The sequence below is a fragment of the Dromaius novaehollandiae genome, chromosome 6 (assembly GCF_036370855.1).
Source record: "Dromaius novaehollandiae isolate bDroNov1 chromosome 6, bDroNov1.hap1, whole genome shotgun sequence".
Lineage (NCBI taxonomy): Eukaryota > Metazoa > Chordata > Aves > Casuariiformes > Dromaiidae > Dromaius > Dromaius novaehollandiae.
In genome coordinates this window covers 25,133,561-25,156,010 of record NC_088103.1, presented here as the reverse complement: position 1 = coordinate 25,156,010, position 22,450 = coordinate 25,133,561, and the positions used below count along the sequence as shown (strand labels likewise).

At 42.5% G+C, this 22,450-nt stretch overlaps 1 protein-coding gene across 5 annotated transcripts in view; it reads right to left on the bottom strand.

Annotated features, from left to right (window-relative positions):
- The window catches only part of GBF1 (golgi brefeldin A resistant guanine nucleotide exchange factor 1), a 111,286-nt gene that overhangs the window by 11,107 nt on the left and 77,729 nt on the right, over positions 1 to 22,450 (bottom strand). For all 5 annotated transcript variants that reach the window (XM_026094905.2, XM_064513939.1, XM_026094903.2 and 2 more), the window contains 18 exons: positions 19,192 to 19,421; positions 17,970 to 18,138; positions 16,521 to 16,732; positions 15,835 to 15,933; positions 15,217 to 15,411; positions 14,681 to 14,867; positions 13,678 to 13,818; positions 13,029 to 13,117; positions 9,714 to 9,916; positions 9,129 to 9,252; positions 8,706 to 8,831; positions 7,997 to 8,079; positions 5,531 to 5,767; positions 4,501 to 4,594; positions 1,239 to 1,415; positions 674 to 738; positions 426 to 549; positions 38 to 109 (listed from right to left, as the gene is read on the bottom strand). In XM_026094905.2, the coding sequence (XP_025950690.2) occupies positions 38 to 109; positions 426 to 549; positions 674 to 738; positions 1,239 to 1,415; positions 4,501 to 4,594; positions 5,531 to 5,767; positions 7,997 to 8,079; positions 8,706 to 8,831; positions 9,129 to 9,252; positions 9,714 to 9,916; positions 13,029 to 13,117; positions 13,678 to 13,818; positions 14,681 to 14,867; positions 15,217 to 15,411; positions 15,835 to 15,933; positions 16,521 to 16,732; positions 17,970 to 18,138; positions 19,192 to 19,421 (2,627 nt within the window). The remainder of the gene's footprint in view (positions 1 to 37; positions 110 to 425; positions 550 to 673; positions 739 to 1,238; positions 1,416 to 4,500; positions 4,595 to 5,530; positions 5,768 to 7,996; positions 8,080 to 8,705; positions 8,832 to 9,128; positions 9,253 to 9,713; positions 9,917 to 13,028; positions 13,118 to 13,677; positions 13,819 to 14,680; positions 14,868 to 15,216; positions 15,412 to 15,834; positions 15,934 to 16,520; positions 16,733 to 17,969; positions 18,139 to 19,191; positions 19,422 to 22,450) is intronic.

The following is a 22,450-nucleotide window of genomic DNA, read 5'->3' as shown; positions in this document are numbered from 1 at the left end:
CCATCACCAATTCTGTCCCTTGCCCAGTATCTCTCACCTTCATGAGCTCCTGGAGGGACTCGAGTTGGAGGAACTTGCTTTCTGTGATCAGCTTCTCAGGATCACATTGCTGCAAAAGACAGAAAAGAGGACTGTGTGTTTGAGGGTGGGAAAAGCATATGAACAGATCCCTTCAGAATCACAGCTTTTTTCTGGGGAGACACAGAGAGTGGCTTCAACACTCTAACCTGAAGGAAAACTCCTGCCAGCTAGTTCACTCAGTTAGGACCAATTACCCCTAATGGACTTGATCAGTGCTAGACAGATTTTATCAGATAGCTCCCTGCCCCTTAGAAAGAGCCCATATGCCCATAGACTGGAGCATATTATCCACACAGCACTGTCACCATGTACAAAAGCAGATTCTTCTATAGCCTATGTGTTACCTTTATGCACTCCAGAGCTGTTCGCTTTGCCTCCTGCGTCTCTGTAGATGGCCCTCTCATACCAGATTGTTCTGTGCCACTGAGGGTGAGCCAACTAACAAAACTCAGCACTGTAGATTCACCACTGCAATTAGAAGACACCAGCATCAGCAAAACAACAAGAAGTCAGATATTTTATTCTCCAGCATTGGTTAAAAAACAAAAACAAAAAACACACCACACCTGCCTGGGCCATCTGCACCACTCACCGGATAGATGGTGTCTCCTCACGCTGCAGAGAGATTTTGCCATTGGGATCCACAAAGTCTTCGACCTTGAAGACAGACCAGAACATGTATATGTTCAACTGCCTACTTCTTTGTAACCTGTTTTTGTTGCACCCGTAACGTTTCACTTAATGCTGAAATGCTATACCCGACTTCCCATGTATCGCCAACCAACTCACTCTCACACACATGCACACACACACACTCTTTAATCAAATGTGCCTCCCGTTTGGCAAGCCAGTGCTGTACTCTAACACTTCCTACCTATGTCACGTGCCTTTTGTGCACAACAGTCAAAATCTGCTAAAATAAAATGAACGCTGGAATTTCTCAAACTCAATAAAAACACGAAAAAGTGAACCCTGTGAAAGAAGCTGGAGCCTGCAGGTAACTCGAGTGCTGAGCCCTTTGCAGGCTCTCTTGCTCTGTACACACTCTACCAAAGCCAGGCCTTTGCCTGAGAACACTCCTCCCCTTTGGACTGGCTCTCCGCAAGGCCAGCTTCCCACTCCCCATCTTCAATCAGCCATGAGCTGGCTGTTATTACCTCCACCATGGCCTTGGGCAGCAGCTCTGCTCGGAAAAGCTGTAGCATGGCCTCCATGATGTTTTTCCAGCCCTCCCGCAGAATGTCACCATGGCGATGGGCCAAGTGAAACACAGTCTTCGCTGCAATATGGGCCTTGGGATTACTTCCAAAAACAGTGGGCAGGTTCTCAATAGACTGCAGGAAAGAAAAAGGGGTGGCAGTTAGTCAGCAAGAGATGTTTCTTTTTCAACACAAATTAGGGCAGACTGTTCAGAATTCGTTATGGGAAGGAGAACAACTCTGTGTACAACGCTGTGGATAACTCCTTAGTTCATACTTTGCAGAAAAATGAAGACAAGGTGGCTTATGTGATACAAGCTGAATCACTGAGAGACCCCTAGACGTAGCTCACCAAGAATGACAATGATACAGAGCACTCAAAGTGCTTGCTGAAAACTCACTAACACTAATTTATTGTACTACAGGAACTCATTTCAGGATTAAAGCCTTCTACAAGAGACTTTATTCAATATCAAGCTCCTCTGGGAGGCAGCAATTATTCCACATCACCATTAGAGAAGAAAACTATAGCAAAAAAACTACTAGTGACTTACAAAACTATTCTCACCATTAGTTAACACCCAGGTTCGATGCAGAAGTGATGAATTCTGACATATAGTCTCTACCAACAATTGCTGCACCACAATTCCTCCATAACCTGTCCAATATACCCACAGCTATTCAAAATACAAAAAGCATGCTAAAAATATTCAAACCAACCAAATAAATGCTGCCAAAAAACCTACCCAAAAACAAAAAAATCCCAGCAACCATGTGAACTAGTATCAGACATAATAATAAGCTCCATATTTCTACAGAGTTGCTTAAGCTCATTGCACCGCTCCTTTTGATAAGAGACTTTGCCATTCTCTTGCTTATGTGGACAAAAACCATACCTAATTCCTTCATTAAGAAAAGGAGAGAGAAGATAAAAGATAGGAAGGATTGGAAATGTGTCTCTTCAAATCTCACACCTGAAGACCAGAAAATTGATGTGTCCCATCCTGTAATTCCTTCATTCAATAGCTGTCTTGTAAACTAGTTCTTGCTTCAGCCAGGCTGCTGGCAGAGCTAGGATCAAAATGGATGTTTGATCTAGAGGTGAAATGCATTAGAAGTGCCAGGCCAGAAGCTTGGCAGAAGTGTGACAACCAATTTGTTTTTTCCCCACTGTTCCTATGGGGAAATCACATGAACACATATACCACCGGACTCTCATCATGCAAATAGCAATATCCCTAGTTTTGCAGCGTGCCAACAAGCTACAACAGGCAGTATCAGAACACACAGGGGTTTTGCTACTACTTACATGTAGAGTCAATCTGGATCTTAACTCTGAATCAAGAATCAAGGCACTTGCTCTTCTTAAACCTGTTAACTGCCTCCATATTCCTTCCCACTCCTCCTCTTTCAGCCAAAGCGGCCATGCATAACAACTGCAGTACTCACAGAGGACACCTGAACACTAGGATGATCTAACTTGGAAAGGGACTAGCAGCTAAGCAACACTGTAATGTTCTTTCCTTGCTTTCTAGCAGTTGCTCTTTGCTTTGTCTCCTCAGCCCTGAGGACAGCCCCTCCTTCTCCCCTTCCACCAGATTGCATCTCAGGTGTTTGTTCAGTTGTATTCTTGGAGATATTCAAAAGCTGTCTGGATAGGGTCCTAAGCAACATAATTTAGGTGACCCTGCTTGAGCTGAGGTTGCACTAGATGATCACCAGAGGTCCCTTCCAACCTCAACCGTTCTGTGATTCCTCTACTGTCTCCAAGCCGTACAGGAATTTACAGCAGCAGAATGTAACTGGTGTAGTTGGAATCCAGCCAAAGATAAGAACTGTTCACATCCAGAAGTCCCTGATCCTACATCACCAAGAGACATACTTGCTTAATTTACACAGACCTAAGACTGCTCCAGATTCCAGTCTCACAACTAGATGGGATGCAGCTGGCAATAGCCGGTGCCCCTGAGGACTTAGTCTAGTTGTTTGACACAGATTTATATAGAAGAAGCATTTGTTCCATGGCAGACATTCCCCTGCTTGCATTATCTATTGGTAGTCTCAAGGTCTGGTATGCCTGGAGAGGATCAAGTATTTTATCTTTACCATTGTAAGCTGCAAAGGAAGAGGGAATCTAAAGTAACCCCATCATCTGGGATTTCTTTGTCTTTTAATAGCCAGATAGGTACTCTTTCACTGCTACCAATGCCAGGACACAAGTGACATAAAACATCCAGTCCAGACAGGTCAATTTCCCTATAGAAAGAATTTATGGTTTCAGAGTAGCCTAATTCTGTTAACTGGATTAATTCACAGGATCATTTCTCTCCTCCTTCTATCCTTTTAAAGGATTTCAAAAATCACTTGTCCTGATCTTTTTACTCCCATGCTTTAAGCCTTGACTGATCCCTTTTTGTATATTTGCACACTATTCTGCTCTCTATGGGTCTTGTGTAGTTTCTTAAAACAGTGCTGTGGACTTCTTTTCAAGTTCCAACCTTTGAAAGGAGTTGCTTTTTTCTTCCTAGCACTCAGCATGATCTGCCACTATCTATCAAACACTTTGGAGAAAACAGGCTGATACTGCACCACATAAACAGATTTGGGGAAAAAAGTTAATATCAATGATCATATGATGAATTTATTCTCACAGTAGAATTCACAGAAGTAGTCTTTAGTGCTTGGCAAGAGATCAGCTCTGCTGATCTTACTACCAGACTCTGGACAGCAAGTGACAATTCAGAGCACTTGTTTTTTCCAATCCCTTTATGCCAGGTAGATGCACAGCCTCTACACTTTGGAAGATTAGGTCACAAAACAGTTCCTCTTGACATTGTACAAGCCCTGTAATTAAGTATCTAGTAGCTGAAATGCATAAACTTGCTTGGGATTGTGGATGATCACTATCTTGATCACAGTGAGATTTAAGTTTCCTGAGACCAAGCAGGTCGAATACACACTTCTGCATCATGGTACTCTGCTCTGCACAACTGGCAGCTGTGCAGTAAGTAGAAGGAAATTTGTGTATTTAAATCTGTATTATGGAAGCCCTACTTTACTATATGCTTGTTCTTTACCTCCCCCAGAAAACTCTGGGCAGGGGGGACAGGTATCTACAGACACTGTGATAACTAAAGAAACAAATACCACTGCATAACAGAGAGCAAGAGAGCTCCAACACACTAGCAGCCATGCTTCTTTCCCCTCCATGCAATCTTACCTCGCTGCTGAGGGCTGTAAACTTGCAGAGAGAAATTATGAGATTGTCAAAAACATCACTCAGGCCATAGTGAGCAGAAATCATTGCACATTTCCTGTGGGAAGGAGAAAACAAGAAACAATGTAACAACACAGCATGGCCGCGGGGAAGGTCTCTCTGCAGAACAGCAAGTCAGACAGCCTCTTCACTTCGGTTTCAGACCTTCCTCTCCACCCACTAATAATGAATGTTAATGTACAGCAGTCTCCCTCAGGCAATCAAAATCCCCATCATCAGATCCGCTGAGATCCTGGAGCCTTAATATTTGTCTGTGTTGATTCAGGGATCACTTTCAAGGAGAAAGTCCAAACAGACAGGCCTCCTGCACCTCAGTTAATATTCCTAATTTCACGTATTGACAAAAAGGAGAGTTTCTAAGATTGGCAGTAGTGTTGAAGTTCTAGTTTCCAAGAGATCCTGGCTACTGTTGTATATTAACAGACCTTTAAAATTATGCTTAAAGGCATGTTTTGGTCTGAATTCAATCACGACCAAAGATCATTCCAGTAGGGTTTCTAACAGATAGCAAGATTTCTGAATACTGATCTTCCAAAAAAAAGTCCCCATACCATTCAGCCACACCTATAGCCCCACTCATGAGAGATTTTGCTGATATACAGGGATTCTGCCAGCATCACTGTGCCAGTGAAGAGTGATTTTTCCTTCCCTTCATTTCTAAGCAGCACAGCTATGTCAGCAGGTCTTTTAAATGTAACCAGGTTGGGAGTTTAAAAATACATACCCTGCGCCCTTCTACTTATTACAAGGTAGCAGTCAAGCCAAACAGTAAGTGTGACCAAGAAAGGCCTAGATGAAATGAATCACTAGAAATACTGGAACAAAACCAGAGGACTGTAGGTCACAAGAAAATGCCCTTCAACTGTAGGAAAAGTAATGGCTGATAGTCACTGTGATCTCTCTAGCAGACATCATACACCAGGCAGACCAGCCAGACTGAAACCCTTCTGGGCCTCATCACTGAGAGAGTTACCTGAAACCAGAGATAGCCTTCTGGATGATTGTTTCTTCTAAGCTCTTGTCAAAAACATAGGAAAGGGCTGCAATGGTTGGCCCCCATGTCATGGTGAAGAGATCATGGTCATAACTTCCAGGAGGCACATGGAGAAATATTCCCTCATCAGTGGCACCACGATGTAGCAGGACATTCCAGATATAGTTTTCCTTCACCAGGCCTGTCTGTTCTTCTGGCATCACTATCTCATCATTTCTACCAGAGAAGAATGCAGAAAGGTTAGATTTTTCATTCTGAGCCAAACCTAACATTTAGACAGCATCTTCCATAAGACGGCCCCAGAGCGTAAGCTATACCTACTCTGGAGTCACTTTGCCAGCCCCTGAAACATTCTACTTTCCCAGGCCTGCTGGCCTCTCCTGCTCCTTTCTGATACCTTGGCTATGGAGTACAGTGGCTCTCAGCAGCAACTGAGTAAGGCTGGTAGTGAAGAAGCAGCTATCTAAAACTACAGGTGGGAAGCATATCACATACTGCAGTTAAATGATGGGAAATTTTGGACAGAACACCAGTATAGTAGCATTAGACATTCTTCTTCACTCCTTCATGCCTTGCCTTGTCAGAGCACTCTGCATATCCCATCACCACCAGACAAAAACTAAGTTATTATACTACTGTAGTGAGAATAGACGTGAGCAACTGGATAAGAACAATGCAAGTATTTTAACTATGCCAAAGATCAAACTCCAGAAATCCAAGAAGTACAAAATTAAAGCTAAAACTTGAAACTAAATGTATGATGGGTAATTCATAACCGGAGTACTACAACCCCTTACTCCTACTGGATTGAAGCTATGCAGTAATAAAACAATTATGATTAATGCATAGTAGTATTTGCAATCTGTGGTTAAAAATACATCTAAGCCCAAATACATACTCCCCCACTTGTGGGGCACTGCTTAAGAGATAACCCTCTCCAAATGACCAATTAATTGAGGACAGTCTCAGATCTACTAAGAATAGTAGATGGCAGCCAACTTGAAAAGTAGAGTTCTTTCTGCAACAATCTGAAAAAACAATGTACTTCAATTGCCATGGAAGCAAAATTCACATGCTAACAACTATAAAAAAGAAACTTGGTTTATGCATAAGAAATAAGCTATCTCAGCTGCACGCATATTTTGACAAGAGCAATCATTACTGAAATTACACAGGAAGATGTGTTCATAGTCAGTAATAATTTTTTTCCAATAAACTATTTTTGATTAATATTAACAAAAGTAAGTGAATGGGTTTACTTGGAAAGTCTCAAAATAAATTCTGTGCAAAAAAGCAAAATGCTGAGATTCTGAAAAGATCATGAACTATACTGTACAGATTGCAGTCTGAATTTTTTTTTTCCTGATGATTATACAATGAAAACTATCCCTCAATCTCAGTTACGACACTGAGGCAATCTCTCTGAAATGGTACACCAGTTGCCTTAGCCGCTGAATGTACTGAAAAAGCTGAAGTATCTGGTGAAGGGAGGGGAGAGGGGAATAGATTGAGTCAGAGGCACTAGACAGCTGAAAGATACGCGAATATTCTCAGGATACTACTTTAAAACATTACGAATGCTCTCAAGGGAGAGATCGATCAAAGCTAGAGCTCTAGTCAAAAGTTAGAGCCATCTCTCAAAGAATTTCTAGATACTCAGTACTTCCTTCTGGAGGAGGCTCAAAAGGGAGGCCAAGTCCAACCATTCTGCCCCCCTTCCAGACAGAGCCACTGCCTCTGACAGCAGACTGCAGCCAGCTGAGAGTCCAAGTCACATCCTGCCTCCTCAGAGATGTGATCCTCTCAATTTCAAACTGGCTGGGCCTGAATTTACTGTGATGGGATAGATTTCTGAGCCATTAAAGCTCTCCACCCTGAGCTAGTCTGTGCACAAAAGGGCCTCGGCCATCAGGAATTCTCCCCAAATACTGGTCAGTGGGCCAAGAGCTTCAGGCCTGGGAAAAGAGACTAGGAGCAGACAGCAGCCTTGTATGAAGAACCCAAAGGCAGAACATATGAAACTCAGACCTGGACATGTTATGTTAGGGCACCAGTGCTGTCCTGGGGATGAGATACTACCTCTGGCACTACGTACAAACTTCTTTAGAAGTCTAAAATCCTGGCCTAAAAGAGAAAGGCCTCTTAGTTACAGCATTTCACATGTGGTACCCTTGCTTTGCCATTCTTTGCACATTTCAAGTCATGTATTTTTTTAACTTTAGCTTAAGCTCTGCGGATAAAAATACCATGGCAAGAATCCAAAGATACAAATCCAGTGCACTTGCTGTGACGGGCTTGTTGCCCACACCCTCTTACGAAGCTGGAAGGTAGTCTGAGGCAAACTGGCACACGACTGCCCTCTTAGTACTCTCTAGAGCTCTTACACACCACACAGCTCTAGTTTGCTCTCTGCACACAAGGAAGCAACAACACGTTGATTCTTACTTGATGGCATGGTACATGTCTTCCAGTATGTCCTGTTCAAAGTCCTTGCCTCCATTCACACCCTTCAGGTTCTTCCGAAACTCCTGAAAAAATTACAATTAACACCAAGGTAACTCTCTTAAACATCTCCCACTTTAAGTGCTTGGTTCCAGTCAGTACTCCACTTGCTTTTCACAGGATCCAGAAGTAGATTTCCCTGTGTTCCTCAACATGCCGCCTCGAAGTTCAAGGACTGTAAATGCTATGGTTAGTGGCACAGCAACGTGCAACAGTCCTTTTTGCTCACAGGGAAAGAACAGAGGTAACACTACACATCCTTAGCTGATGCTGGACATCAGAAGAACATGTCTGTACCAGTGCATGAACACTGGCAGGACCTGAACTCAAACTGGTTCGAAGTGGTTCAGCAACTCTTCTATTAATCGATCTTCTCACTCATACCGTGATTTATGATCTGCTTTGTTCACACATACTCCAGCCTCTTGGCTAACCTGGCAAGTTATCCACTAGCTTGCATTTCTTCAGACTGTCCCTTTCCCCCATCCCTCCTCTTCAACTGTATTCAGTCCCAGTACTGCACACCAACTTATTGTATAAAAGAATGATGAATGACAGGGAAAAACAAAAGAGAAAATGTCACTAATATAAAAAGCAGATACTACCACTACCAAAACTAGAGAAGAAAAGTGCCCACACTCGTAACACCCACCTCCAGAGTCATTGGGACATTCTGCTTGCGGACATTATGGTTGTGCTGGTCAGTGTTCAGCATAATAACTGCGTAAGCCAGGGCAAAGCAGGCATCACTGTTAGCAAATGGGGACCCATTTGATTTCTGAAAAGCAAATGTAGACACAATTCAGTCCTACAGGAATGGGGATATCAGTGATCCAAGAGAACCACTTTCCTCCTGCACTACTGAATCAGCTCTTGGACTAACAAAAAAACCCCAGGCTTCAGCTCCCATTTTCAAAAAGCACTCTGGAAACCCATGTGTCATCTCCTACAAAACAGCTGCTGCCTGCAGGACACTGCAAGCTTATACAGGCAGTTTGATCTGACAAGTCCATCATGGCAAGCAGATGCACAAGAAAACACAGTGTTTGAGCCCATCTTCCCACCAAGTACACACCCGCCAATGCTCTGTGAAGGCTTCCAACAGCCTGTGGATTACAGGCGCCTCTCCTGGTAACCTGAAGGCCTCTAGGTAAAGTCGTAAAGCTTCATCCAGTCTTAAACCTTGGAAGCTGAAAGTCCTGCAAGAAGAATGAAAAAGCAATGAGAAACAAACAGGATGGGAAAGGTAGGAGAAACTTACTGACTGCAGTCTTGTCTGGTTCACCATCAGAATGCCAGGTTTCCCAGAGGGCAGACAGTAAAGGGGTGAGGAAAGAAGAAATATATCACGTGCAACAGGCAGAAGCAATAAAACAGAGCCAACAGTCATACAGCTGATGATGTCTGTAATCATCTCTGCAGCCTTCATAGAGACTGGAACTACAGAAAGAAGCTTGGGTATCATACTACTATATGTATCTAAGGTGCTAACCGTATGCAAGAGATGTACAATACTAAGGTGTGCTGGTACACAGAGTAACAAGCGATATACATTCCATGGCTCCAGCAGCTGCTGTTCTACTCCCTTTTTAGTGCATCACTAAACTCTTGAACTTGCACCCCTTTCTGATTAAAGAGATACAGAAAGATACTCACTCACCCCACAAAGCTCTCCAGCAAGTCTATGTTTTTACGGTCACTCACAAATTCCCCAATCATCTTCTTGTCCAGGCGAGGATTTTCCCGTAGCCACCTGGCCACCTCATTGTTGTCAATAGGGGTGGCAAGAAGGTTCTTCTCCTGCAGAAACTGTATCCCTTTCTTTGGCTTTTGGTTGAACTGCTCTGTACCAGTTATCAGGAGCTGAAGGAGACATTCTGATAATTAGAATTTTGAAAAGGGGCATTAAGATTGCTTTTGGCATTTGAACCAAAAGCACAATAGAAAATAAATGAACTTTAGCATGATCAAACTTCTTGTACTGTGTGATCCAGCAAGTAGGCTGGTCAGAAAACTTGGAGTCATCACAAGGAATCCATATTAAATCATACAGAACAGAGCAAACACGAGCCACCATCTTTGAAAAGCTTTGAAGTTTCACTCAGTGATTAGCTTTGCTATTCAAAATGCCCCATCTGTTCTGTTGTGTAAATAGAGCAGAGGAAGGTCTCTGAGGAACCCCCAAAACATGTGGCAAGGAGACCAGCTCTGCCCAATTATAACAGCGGCACTGCTCCATGCCTTCCTCGGCCCCCTTTGACTCTTATACTATACCCCACTGCCAGGAGACATACAGCAAGAATCCTCAGCACTTGCTCAGCAGGAGCAAGGAAGAAGCACTGTGAAAGCCTGAACTAAGAACTAAAAAACATTCTGCTAGCAAGGCATGCTCCCAAGAACAGCTGGTGCTCCAGCATGACAAGCCTATCAGTGGTTTGGGAAGAAGAGGTACATTTCTGGTTTTGAAGAGAAGTCAGCTACTCTGCTCCGCCCGATTCTTATTTTAAGAAACAGGACTGTACCACAGCCACAGTGTAAGAAAACATCTGACTGAGAAAGGGTTAACAAGGTTCTGCTGGTGTTCAGAAAAACCAAAAGCACAAACAACTGTATGAACTTTACTAAGGCACCAGAATAAATGTCAGTTCCCCGTTAGCTCCTATTACCATCAAAATGCTAGTGATGACCTAGTGAACTAAACTCATGACCACCATGATTACTAACTCCCCTGGGTTCTCATATCTCAGAAGCCACCACCCCTCTCCTCTTTGCTCCCCTGCAAGCACGGCTGTGTGAACATCCTCAAGCGACACTGAAATACTTAACAGCATGGAGTGCAGAGAGATGCAATGAGTGTGTAACAGAGAATAAACACATGCTGCTCTGGTATGACAGGACTGAAGGGACTGTATGATACAGTAGGAGCACTTCTGTTCAGCAATAAAGCCTGTAACACAAGCCCTAGGGTACTTCATAAACATGTCATACTTCTCAAGAGCATCTGAAAGGAGACCAGACTGCTGGCAGTTCACACTGCATTAATCATGTCAGTCCCATGCTTCAGGGCTTCTGTTCATCACCTTTGGAATCACGGAAGAAATCTTTTCCTTTGATGCATAATTTGGTTTCTGTTTTTACTTACTTACTTACTTACTTATTTTTTTACCCTTCCAGCTGTGGCAATTTTTGGTATTTGAGAAGTTAAAGGAAACAGAAAATGCTGGTGCCATGTCAGCATCGACATTTCTTAAGTTGCTGTTTTGTATGGCTTGTTCACATGCTCAGAATGAAACCATTACTAAATTTAGGGTCAGGAAAGAATCTTTCCCAGGCAGTCTAGTGTGAGGCAATATAATTTTTCTAGGATCACCTGAAACTTTAAGAAAATCACACCTATTGCAGGGATCAGCCACTGGCAATACTCTTGATTTCTCCTAACCTTGTTTTCCAGCACAGGAAAACTGGAGTATGTTACTAGAGGTCTTCAGTTAAAGCAGAAGTACTATACAAGCTGCCTCCTCAGCAATGGACTTTCATGTAACATCCATCAGCAAAACCTAGATTTAATGCAAGACAAACGCTTGCAAACAAAATAGTAACTATGTCAATATTCATCTCTTGGAAATTAGTTAATGCCAAAACTGAGTGGTTCCTTTGGAGACTGTGCTGCCAAGCACTTTCCCCCTCTCTTTGTAGCTGAGGCAGTCAACACTGCCTGTTATCCACCACAGCACTATGTTGTAGGAAAGGAACTGAGTTCTTCAGTACTGCAGCAGACTTTCTAAGAGAGAAACCAATCCCTTAAACTACATTAATACCCAGAAGCAGCCACAGTGAATCACAAAGCACAGACTAGCATGCTAGTAGCAAGAGATTTCTTGCACTTCTTAAACTTACTTAAACAAAACCACTGAAGGAAAACATGACCACCCCTCCCTTACAATAATGTAAAATAACATCATCTACTGTGGAGAGAAAAGTTAGAAGCCTTTTAGTCAGATACAAATCAAAAAACTGTCTTTACCACCAAGGAATCATTCAAACACACATATCTGTTTTTCACCGTATCATCAGGCTCCTTTACCCCCTACTTGCCAATGCCACTCACATTTCCTCCAGAATAAATTTGTCATTGTCATATTGAAACTTAGTAATGTCTCACTTAATAACCTCCTAACTACCTCACATATGTTGCGTGAAGAAAACAAAATCTATACAAGAGCATATATGAATAAAAAAATTGTCCCATGTTACCCATAGGGACTTTAGACATCAAATTTATCCAGTGCCTCCTGAGGTGAACAAGCATGCCATACTTGAGGTTTGACCCAAGACAGCAGATAAATCCAAACCCACCAGCATAGAGCACCTTTGTCAACAGCATGCCTGGACTAGAAACAGCTCAGGCAATGAAATAGTTGCACCAAGTTTAGACTGTAATTTGGATTACTGAGATTCAAAGAAACAGACATGTAGACAAAGAATGGCTTTGCCATGATCGAGCCATAATCTTTTCAGTCATCTTCATGATAAAGCAAAGATGAGAATAAACAAAACAAGGTAGTGGGCTAGACTGTCACTTCTACTACTGGCCTCTTGATACGCTCCCCACTAACAGGTTTGATAAGAGTAGGCAACCTGCCCTTTTTGATGGAAGTCCCTGATTATCACCATATGATGCAAATAACATCCGGCAAGTTTCCCAGACAGAATTCAAATGGATCTAGCTTACAAACTGTGCCATGAAATTTCCCCAACACCTCTTTTAACTCTTAGCACAACTGAATAACCAGAAGAGGTAATCATCACTGTTGTCTCTGCAGTGTAGTAGAATTTTCTATGAGTGACTATTTAATTCATATCAACAGACTGGAACTCAAAATTTCTAAGATATGACCAGTCATGCAAAACCCACATGGGAGAGAAAATAAGGAGAACATTCAGAGATACATTTGTAGTACATTCCCAATCATACCTTCTTTTTGTTCTTAATCTGCATAAGCTCCTGAGGGCTTGGAAGGACACAGGAAAATCGAGTAGGCTTCCTGGAGACACTCTTCTCAGCTAGAAGGACAAAGGGTCATTACAGTCAAACCTATCTCCAGAGTGGCACTCAGCACACTATAGTGCCCTACTCATAACTTTCAGTCAGAGTCTTGCTCCAATGCATTGTCCTGCAAACGGCAGTCACACTTCCCCTACTATCCAAATGATACATTCCTCCCACCCAAATCTTATGCAGCATAATTGCATAGTAGTTGCTTGGCCTGGACAATTTCATACATCCACAAGATTTAATTTTCTGGCTATTGTGACTATTTACATTACTGATCACCTGGACAGCCCTTGATTTACCTTAAAAACACTAGCGTAAGGATGAATTTTACACACTCCTGCCCCAAAGTAGCCCACCAAACCTAACCCCCTTCCAGAAGAAATGTAACTATAGCAGGCACATATCACACACATAATAAAGGAATATTGACCACATACCTCTTTCTAATCTAATTATAAACACGTAATAGCTATAGTGAGCTATGATATACTAGAACCGGACAGCAAATACCAGCACTATTCTCAGCACATACATTCAGCAGGAGTCAGCGTCCTACGGAGACTATTACCTGCCTCAATTCCTCCTTCCAATGCCATGCATCCCTGCTTCATCTGGTCAGCCATAAGGCATCCGCTGGTGGGAGGACATGCCCCAGCTGGCTCAGCAACTGCACTAGAACATTTTCCCTCACTGAGCACTCTCTCATTATCTGTAGAAGTTAAAACAAAAAACACACAGACAGACCCATAAGCCGAGGAAAAAAGCTACTAAAACAAAAAGAGAAAAGTGACCATTTTGAATCGAATATGTGCTTATTCAAAGGACTGAATTATCTCCCCCACAGTAATAGTGATTCCTCAGTATTTTGTCTACCTGAACTCCACAGCATACCATCCTTCTGTTGGGACTGCCAGTCTTGAAATGGCATTTAAATAAAATGTGTCCCTCATGTGAAGTTTCATTATCTGTAAATTTAGTCACAGATAATATAAGTGAAATAAACGCAGGAATGGCTCTACCCACTAATGCTCAAATAGATACAAATCAATCTCGGTCACAGAAGTTGCTGGCCAAAAGTCTGGTCTTATCCACAAGCACATAACAAGCAAAGTAAAGCTTGGTAATTACCTTCCCCTGATGAAGAGAAAGGGCATGTGCTGACTTGGCCAAAGCAAGATTTAGAACAATAACCAAAGCAAGATTAAAATTACATGTTCTCTTTTTTGAAGTTAACAGAAAGGGAACATTTTCATGCTTAACGTTGTTACGAGTATTCCACCCCTAAGAAATCTCTAGATCCTCTAACCGGTAAGGTCTGGAAAGGAAAAGAGGCATAATATCATTCTCGAACAATGGACTGCATTTCTCTGATATTCACAACAGAGACGAGGCCTCTCTGAGGCCCTGCTCCGACAGCACAGCTATGAGCATCAGTGTGTAGTCATAAAACATGCAAATGGAAGACCAAAACCATATATTCAAGCAGCTTACTACATGAGTTACCAAAAGGAGATCTGCCGGATTAGCACAAGACTGAGTTAATATCAAAACATCAAAGCATGGGGTCTTACTATTGCTTGTTTCTTTGGTGCTGTTCATGGCTTCTACGTTAGGTTTGGCAACTTCCTTCTCTTGTTGATGGATGCTGCTCAGCACTTTGGCCTGGCAATGTGCCTCTGTGCTATCTATCACTGTCAACAATGCTTCCAGAGACAGCAGATGGACAGTATACAGTTGTCCAGAAACAGGAAAGGCATTCTAGGCAATAAAATAAATAAATATTAGACAACTTTCACGCCTCTCCATGATGGAGGAAGGGAGTTTCCCTCACTGCTTTGGGAACCCAAGAGCACACAATAGAACATCCAAAACTTTCCAAACAAGGCTTTCGAGCATACACTTAATAGTTTAAATCTCTTCTCTTCTGCCTCCAAACGTTAAATGCATTCTTCATCTCTACAACGTACTCATCCCAGATCTTCCATCTACTCCCAAGTTCTGCTTCTGTGCTTAACCTTGTTCTGACTTGGCAGCCTCCCTTTCTGCATCCCTCCTACCCTCGCAGCCCAGGCCTGATGAGGTAGCACAAGCCTGCCCCATTCAGCACCTTGGAGAGCAGCTTGGTGAGCTCCTCGAAGAGGTTGGCGCAGTAATAGTCACAGTCGTAGTTAATGTAGAGCTCAGTAGCAAAACTGGGAATCCGCCACAGGTGAACTATGGCTTCCAAAGCCATCTCTTTCATTTCATAGGGCATCTTTGGGTTTTCCACAGTGATTATTTCCATCAACTTCTTGACATACATCTGGCAGAAACACAGGGCAGCTCAGTTTAGGGAAAGAAAAAGGAAAGCAGGACAGTGAATAGCTTCGAGGGCTACAGAAATAGATTTGAGCTTCATCTTCCCACATGATATGACACATTCCATATTTAACGGTAGCTCATTTTGCAGAAAGTTGTAAAATAGGTTTCAAATGGTTCTACCATTCAGTGAACCTGGATTCCTGGATTTACCTTTCTAAAGAATGGTAGGAGGAAGGCAATGTAGTACACCAGTTTCAAAGACATTTTATTATCTCAACAAGAAATGGCCTGTGCAGCCCACCCATAAACCACTGAGGCATTTATACATAGGTAAACTGGTATTTAGACTGCATCTTACTGCCTTGGCAGTATGCATTTGCCCAAAGAACTATTACTAGGCACCCAGTGATACTCAAAAACTCACCTCCAGCTGGAATTTCAGATGCTCTCTCATGCTCTCAAAAAGAAGAAAGCATACCCTGAGGGAGGTTGCATACAGATTGAGCCGTTCAACACTCAGCAGCTGAACCAGAAACAAAAAACATCCCCAAGAATTACAAAGACTAGTCATTATGTGCTATGAGTAGCAGTACTGTGACACCGCAGCCCCCTGAGACCCACACATGGCTTCCCACAGCAATGGTATTTCAGAAAACAATCCCTTATTTAACCTCCTGGTCTTTCTGTGAATGAGGATGAATGTACTTACTTCCCTTCTGCTTACAAGTAGCACTGATTTCCTACTACAGCTTTGTTCTTTTGGTATGCCCACAGATCTCCTTAGCAGTGAAATAACTTGGCAGAAGACCTGCCTTCAAGATGGTCCTTCTGCAATTAATAGCTGATTATTCCAAAGGTCCTGCCTACTGCTAAGCTGATAACTTGCAACCATAATTATCTCAGAACCTGCAACATGGGTTATTGATACATATTATCAAGACCACTGTTTCACTGATGCAATTCAGAACTCTCACTGCAATGTAGCAGAGAGCTCATTTGAGGACTGAGACCTGCCAAACCTCAGCATACTAAATTCCAATAGACTGTTTAATCCAAATCAGTATCTAAATCCTCAGTGCCATATCCCATGCCAGCATAAGCCAGACTCACTTGAAACAGGTGCCGGCACAACTCTTCCTTCACAAGTCCCAAGAGGGACTGGCAGTTTGCAATGGGGGCCGACTCCAGAGCAACAGTTAGCAGCTGCAGCCCCATATGGATCATCACGTCAGAGTTGTGGCGGTCATTAGGGTTTGTGAGTGAGATAAGAAAGCGGAACAGTTCTCTAATACATGGTAGTCCGTAGGGGACCAGCGCTGCTCCTGAGGGAAAATAAGAGACATTAGCACTCTAACAACTTTGTTCATGCTGTTGTTTTGTCTAACAAGTGGTACAAATCAAAACATCACAGACCAGTTCAGGAACAGGAGCTTAACACACTCTTAGCAGAGGGTGGCACAGATTAGTGGAAAGCACAGAATCACAGAACAGTCAAAGTTGAAAGGGACCTTAAGAGATCATCTAGTCCAACCCCCCTGCTCAAGCAGGGTCACCTAGAGCAGGCTGCCCAGGTGTCCCATGTCCAGGTGGCTTTTGAATATATCCAAGGATGAAGACTCCAGCACCTCTCTGCGCAACTTCTTCCAGTGCTCTGTCACCCTCACAGTAAAGAAGTTTTTCCATATGTCCAGAGGGAACTTCTTGTGTTTCAGTTTGTGCCCGTTGCCTCTTGTTCTGTCACTGGGCATGACTGGGAAGAGTCTGGCCCCATCCTCTTTACACCCTCCCTTCAGATATTTATACACATTAATAAGACACCCCCCCCCCCCCCCAAGTCTTCTCTTCTCCACACTGAACAGTTCCAGCTCTCTCAGTCTTTCTTCAGAGGAGAGATGCTCCAGTTCCTTAATCATCTTAGTAGCCCTGTGCTGGACTTGCTTCAGTAGCTCCACATCTCTCTTGTACTGGGGAGCCCAGAACTGGATACAGTACTCCAGTTGTGGCCTCGTGAGGGCTGAGTAGAAGGGAAGGATCACCTCCCTCAACCTGCTGGCAATGCTCTGCCCTACACGGCCCACTGGCTTTCTTTGCCACGAGGGTACATTGTTGGCTCATGGTCAATTTGTTGCCCACCAGGATTCCCAGGTCCTTCTCTGGAGAGCTGCTCTACAGCAGGTCAGTCCCCAGCCTGTACTGGTGCACGGAGTTATTCTTCCCTAGGTGCAGGACTCTGCACTTGCCTTTGTTGAATTTCATGAGGTTCCTCTCTGCCCATCTCTCCAACCTGTCGAGGTCCCTCTGAATGGCAGCACAGCCCTCTGGTGTATCAGCCACTCCTCTGTTTTGGATCACCAGCAAACTTGCTGAGGGTGCACTCTGTCCCTTCATCCAGGTCACTGATGAATAAGTTGAACAGGACTGGACCCAGTATTGACCCCTGGGGGACACCACTAGCTACAGGCCTCCAACTAGACTTTGTGCCACTAGTCACAGCCCTCTGAGCTTTGCCATTCAGCCAGTTCAGCGGAAAGGATTTAAGCAATATTGCCCACCTCTCACCTTCTTTTTGGGAAGACTGAGTAAAACGTACTCCACGGGGATTTACATAATCCATGTCATGAACAGAGGCAGAGTCAGAATGCTCTGTTATGGACGTACACTCCTCTAGTACCTCAGGGATAGACTCAACAGAGGCCGACTGGATCTTCTCCTCCCTCAGACTTTCATTCTTCATTGATAACAGTCATTTGAGAAGGAAAAAAAGAAAAAGCAAAATAAGTGTTAACAGGCACTAGATAAGCTAAAAAGAAAGGCTTATTCACTCACTGTTCCCTCAGAGCTATCAAAAATGTACTGTTCAATCATGAGAGAGAAGTAGGAAAAAAGATAGAAGATAAAAGGACACCTCTAGCTAATCGGTAGCGCCTTCTGCCCTTTCACTTCCATTTAGTTCTTTATCTATTTTACATCAGCCTTGGTTGTTAGGCTTTAAAGACTTTACTTTGAAGATGCTCCTATAACCTAACAGTTCTTACTGCCAGTGAGGTTAGGATTTGGCTTATTTTTCAGTTTTAAATGCTATATAATTTCAAACAGACTATTTCTACCTATCTGCCCTTAAATCACCTTATACAATCCTCCTTCTTAGCATCTGTACCATTCATAAGATCTGCAGTTCTGAAAGCTTCCCTGTGGTTCTAATCCACTCGCTCAGCAATGTGTGTTGAGGGAGAACTGGAGACAACAAGGAGAAAAACTTATCAACAAAGGCCTTGGTTCAGGTTTGTTATATTTCACACTAACATATGCACATGCACAGGCACCAAAACCTGAATTTCCACAAATTTGAGAAAAACTGTTCACCAGAGATAAGTGAATTCTACAGATTTCACCCCTAACAGTTCCTCCTTTAATTAAGGCTGAAGATACTGACAGAAGTACAACTAGATGAGACATGCGTTGTTGGGCTGCACAGTTATCTTTTCTGTGCCAGTGGAGACGGTCTTGAGAAAAACAGAATGAATGTTTGTGAATTTACAGATTCACTTCACTTTTGCTTACAGTGAAGGAGGTTTTATTTTGACTCTAAGCCCTGGAATAAGGTATAAACAGCATGACCAGAGAGAGGGGGAGAGAGAGAGAGAGAGAGAGAGAGAGAGAGAGACAGACAGACAGACAGACAGACAGACAGACAGACAGACAGAGACAGAGAATAAATATGCTAAACCCACAATTAGTTAGGTTGGGAGTGGGAACTTTTCTCCTCAAGTTATCCACATACCTGGGGCTCAGGCTGATTTTGGTGTTCAGTGACTTTGGCCTCATTGGAAGGCATTCCTGCATTAAGTCCCAAAGGGGTGACCTGGTCCAAGTCTGTCAGGTCTTCCTTGGAGGCAGTCTGTGAGGACAACTCTAAGCCACTGTCTGTAGCAGGGCTGACTGCAGATGAGATGTTTTCTGAGCTTCCAGATGAGCTGGGAGAAGGAGCATCTATGAAAGTAACTCCACTTGCTGATGAGAAACAGAAGCAAAAAAGATTGGTATAATTCTGTCCCTCAACTACAAGCTCAAACACTGAATAGAGTAACAAAGGACTGCTTTAATCACTACATCACACCACAAATGATCTCAAACAGTTACACACCAAAGTGGAACACATGGATAAACCAAGTTCTCTTTTACTAGGTATTAAATCAATCAAATAGATGAATAGGTGAGATGCTAACAGTTTTCCATATTAAAACACACTAGTTAGAATCTAACAGACTTGGACAAGAATATAATTCAGTTAAATAAAGCGGGCATGACATTCAGAAAAGGAAAGGGAGCAGGGTAGATGAAACTGAAACAAGACTTTAACAGCAGTCTCTCAAAACAGACAAAACCCAACCCCACAGAAGTTCTTGAAGAACCAGACATTAAAGAATCAGAACAGAGTGTGCTGGCAGAACAATTATCAAAATGAAGCTTTCATATTCAGCTTGTTCTGATGGATCTACACTCACACATTTCCAAAAACCTGAGAAGCTTTCGGTTTTAACATTTACGTTTTTCAAACTATGCTTCTCATGATGAAGGATGCACCTTCTCATCAAGCAGACAGAAGTCAAGGTGAAATAAAACAGAAGCATGCATCATGAAGCGAGGCACACCATCCTTTGTCATCACTTCCTTTCATTTTAATGTTTAGCAGTATGGATGTTAAGTATCCTGGCATCCTTAGCTATTCATTCAGGAACTAAAATATATTTGTTACAATATACTTATTACTACACTAAATCAACACAGTAAGTCTCATGACCACCAAGTGACTGACAGGACTCAGCAATTACGCAACATGAGTACATAAAAACAAAAAACAAAACCAATCGTAGTTCCAATCCACTGGACTGAAGCCCATCATCATTCTTGAATACAAGTAACATCAAGTTAAAAAATGCTTTTCACAAAGGCTTGAAAAGTTTGGCTATTTGCTTTGATAACTCTTCAGTACTTCTGAACTAAGAGATATTTACACTGCAAAATAAGAGGGAACAGGTACGGTTTCTATAATCAAAAAGCAATGGGAAAATAGCCTGATACAATGGCACAACCAATTTAGAGACCTGCAACAAGAATAAGTCATTCCTTCAACATGAATTTTTAATTTGATGGAAAGGCAATAGCAATTTCTTTAATTCTCCTTAAAGAAGCAGAATTACAATGGAATCCAAATGAGTATGAAAAGGATCAATGAATAATTTTATTATTTCTAAATGTGAGACAATGCTCCAAGAATCAAAATTTTTCTTTAAGAACCCATGCATTTGCAGGGCTCATAGTTCTGAGGAAAACTTAAAAAAATTAAAACAAGTATTTAAAAAAAAGAGAAGATACAACACAGGGCACGGTAATAAAAATAAATGCACAAACCAGACGTATGTTATGAATTTATATGTGAAATGTGTATGGCTTAGCACAGTGGCATGTTTTATTGCAGACTTAATTTCTGAAAATTTCTTAAAGAAGTGGCAGGAGTTCACTTGATTTTTAAGAAATGAATGGAATAAATCGATTATGTATTCTTTTCCCTCACTTGTTAAGCCATGATTCTAGCCTAAAAAGGGCAACTATTGCATCACCTAGCACTACAAGGTCAGAGTTAATGCCATGCTTTTTAATACAATTCAGCTTTCTCTCCAAAGTGCTACAGGAGTTATAACATGGTTTAATGGAATTTAATACCTATTCTAAGACTTAAATATAACTATGATTTATATGGGGATAAGCTCTCCCATCTGGATGTCTGTTTTGAGCTGTATGCAATTTGTTTTCATTTATTATTTTCTTAGTTTTCACCAACTACAATGTTGTGCAGAAACATATCTGGAATTGTTCACACTACGCTGAATACTTTCCTGTGATGGAGTAAGTGTCAGAACTACGTATTTCACACAGCTATTGTTGCAATCTTCCTGTCTGCTCCCTTTCACTGTTAGTGTTTATGTCTGACTCAAAGTTCAGAGCACACATGAGACAAAATACTTTGCAGTCAAAGGGACTCATCCATCCAGATGAAAGGTTAAAAATGGTTATAACTATTTAGTTTACTCCTACACAACCACAGCCTGCGCTAGTTCCCCAACTCTATGTTCTCAAGCTCACAGCATTAGTCCTATTTCCTATCAGACCTGTGGGCTGAGGTGAAGCACATACAAAAGGATTCCTGTGCACTCCCCTTGGTTTCTTGCACATAAACCTTTTTCAGGTACTTTATGCTGCTCCCTCTACTTTCTTTCTACATAACTCATGCCTTCCTACCATATCATGGCCTCGACTCTTCTCATAGCAGTTTTAAGTGCACTCCATCTTTCCCTGTCCCTTAACATGTGTAGCCCCATGGCTTTTATTCAAATTTCATGGTGTGTGTGTGTGTGTGTGTGCGTGTGTGTGTGTGTGCGCGTGTGCGTGCACTGTCTGTATGAGAGATGTGTGCACCTGTCCATCCTCAATACCTAGGTCTCTGTACATCCCTCAGTTCCTCCTGTCTGTTTTCCCCAGAATCTCACTTTGCTCTTCCCTCATTATCACCACTCCCACCCCCTTTAGCATTCTATTTCAGAAAAGCAAGAAAGAATAAATCACTTAAGTCAGCAATTTTCCGTTGCAGGCAACCATAATGCAATCCTTTAGCCACTACCTTCTCCCCACCTCCAGTCCCCTTAGCCCTTCTCTTGCCACTGCTCTTGTTCTCAATCTCTTCCATGTACCTGTTGCACCTTCCACCTCCTCCCCACCATAGGGCCTCTGCTGCGCATAACCTCGCTCGGCCACCTCTCTGGATCCCCATTCCACTGTCTGCAAGTCATCCCTCTAAGGCACACTGAAGACAGAGAAATGCTGTCAAGCTAGCCACAGGACCCTACTTTGGCCCATCAGCAAGTATTTCATCTTCTTCAAACTCCTCTCCAATCTATGACCTGTTTACTGCAACAGTCACTGAGAACTAATGTAAATGTAAAGCAGAACAGGTTAACAGAAATAAAATAAAGCTAAAGATT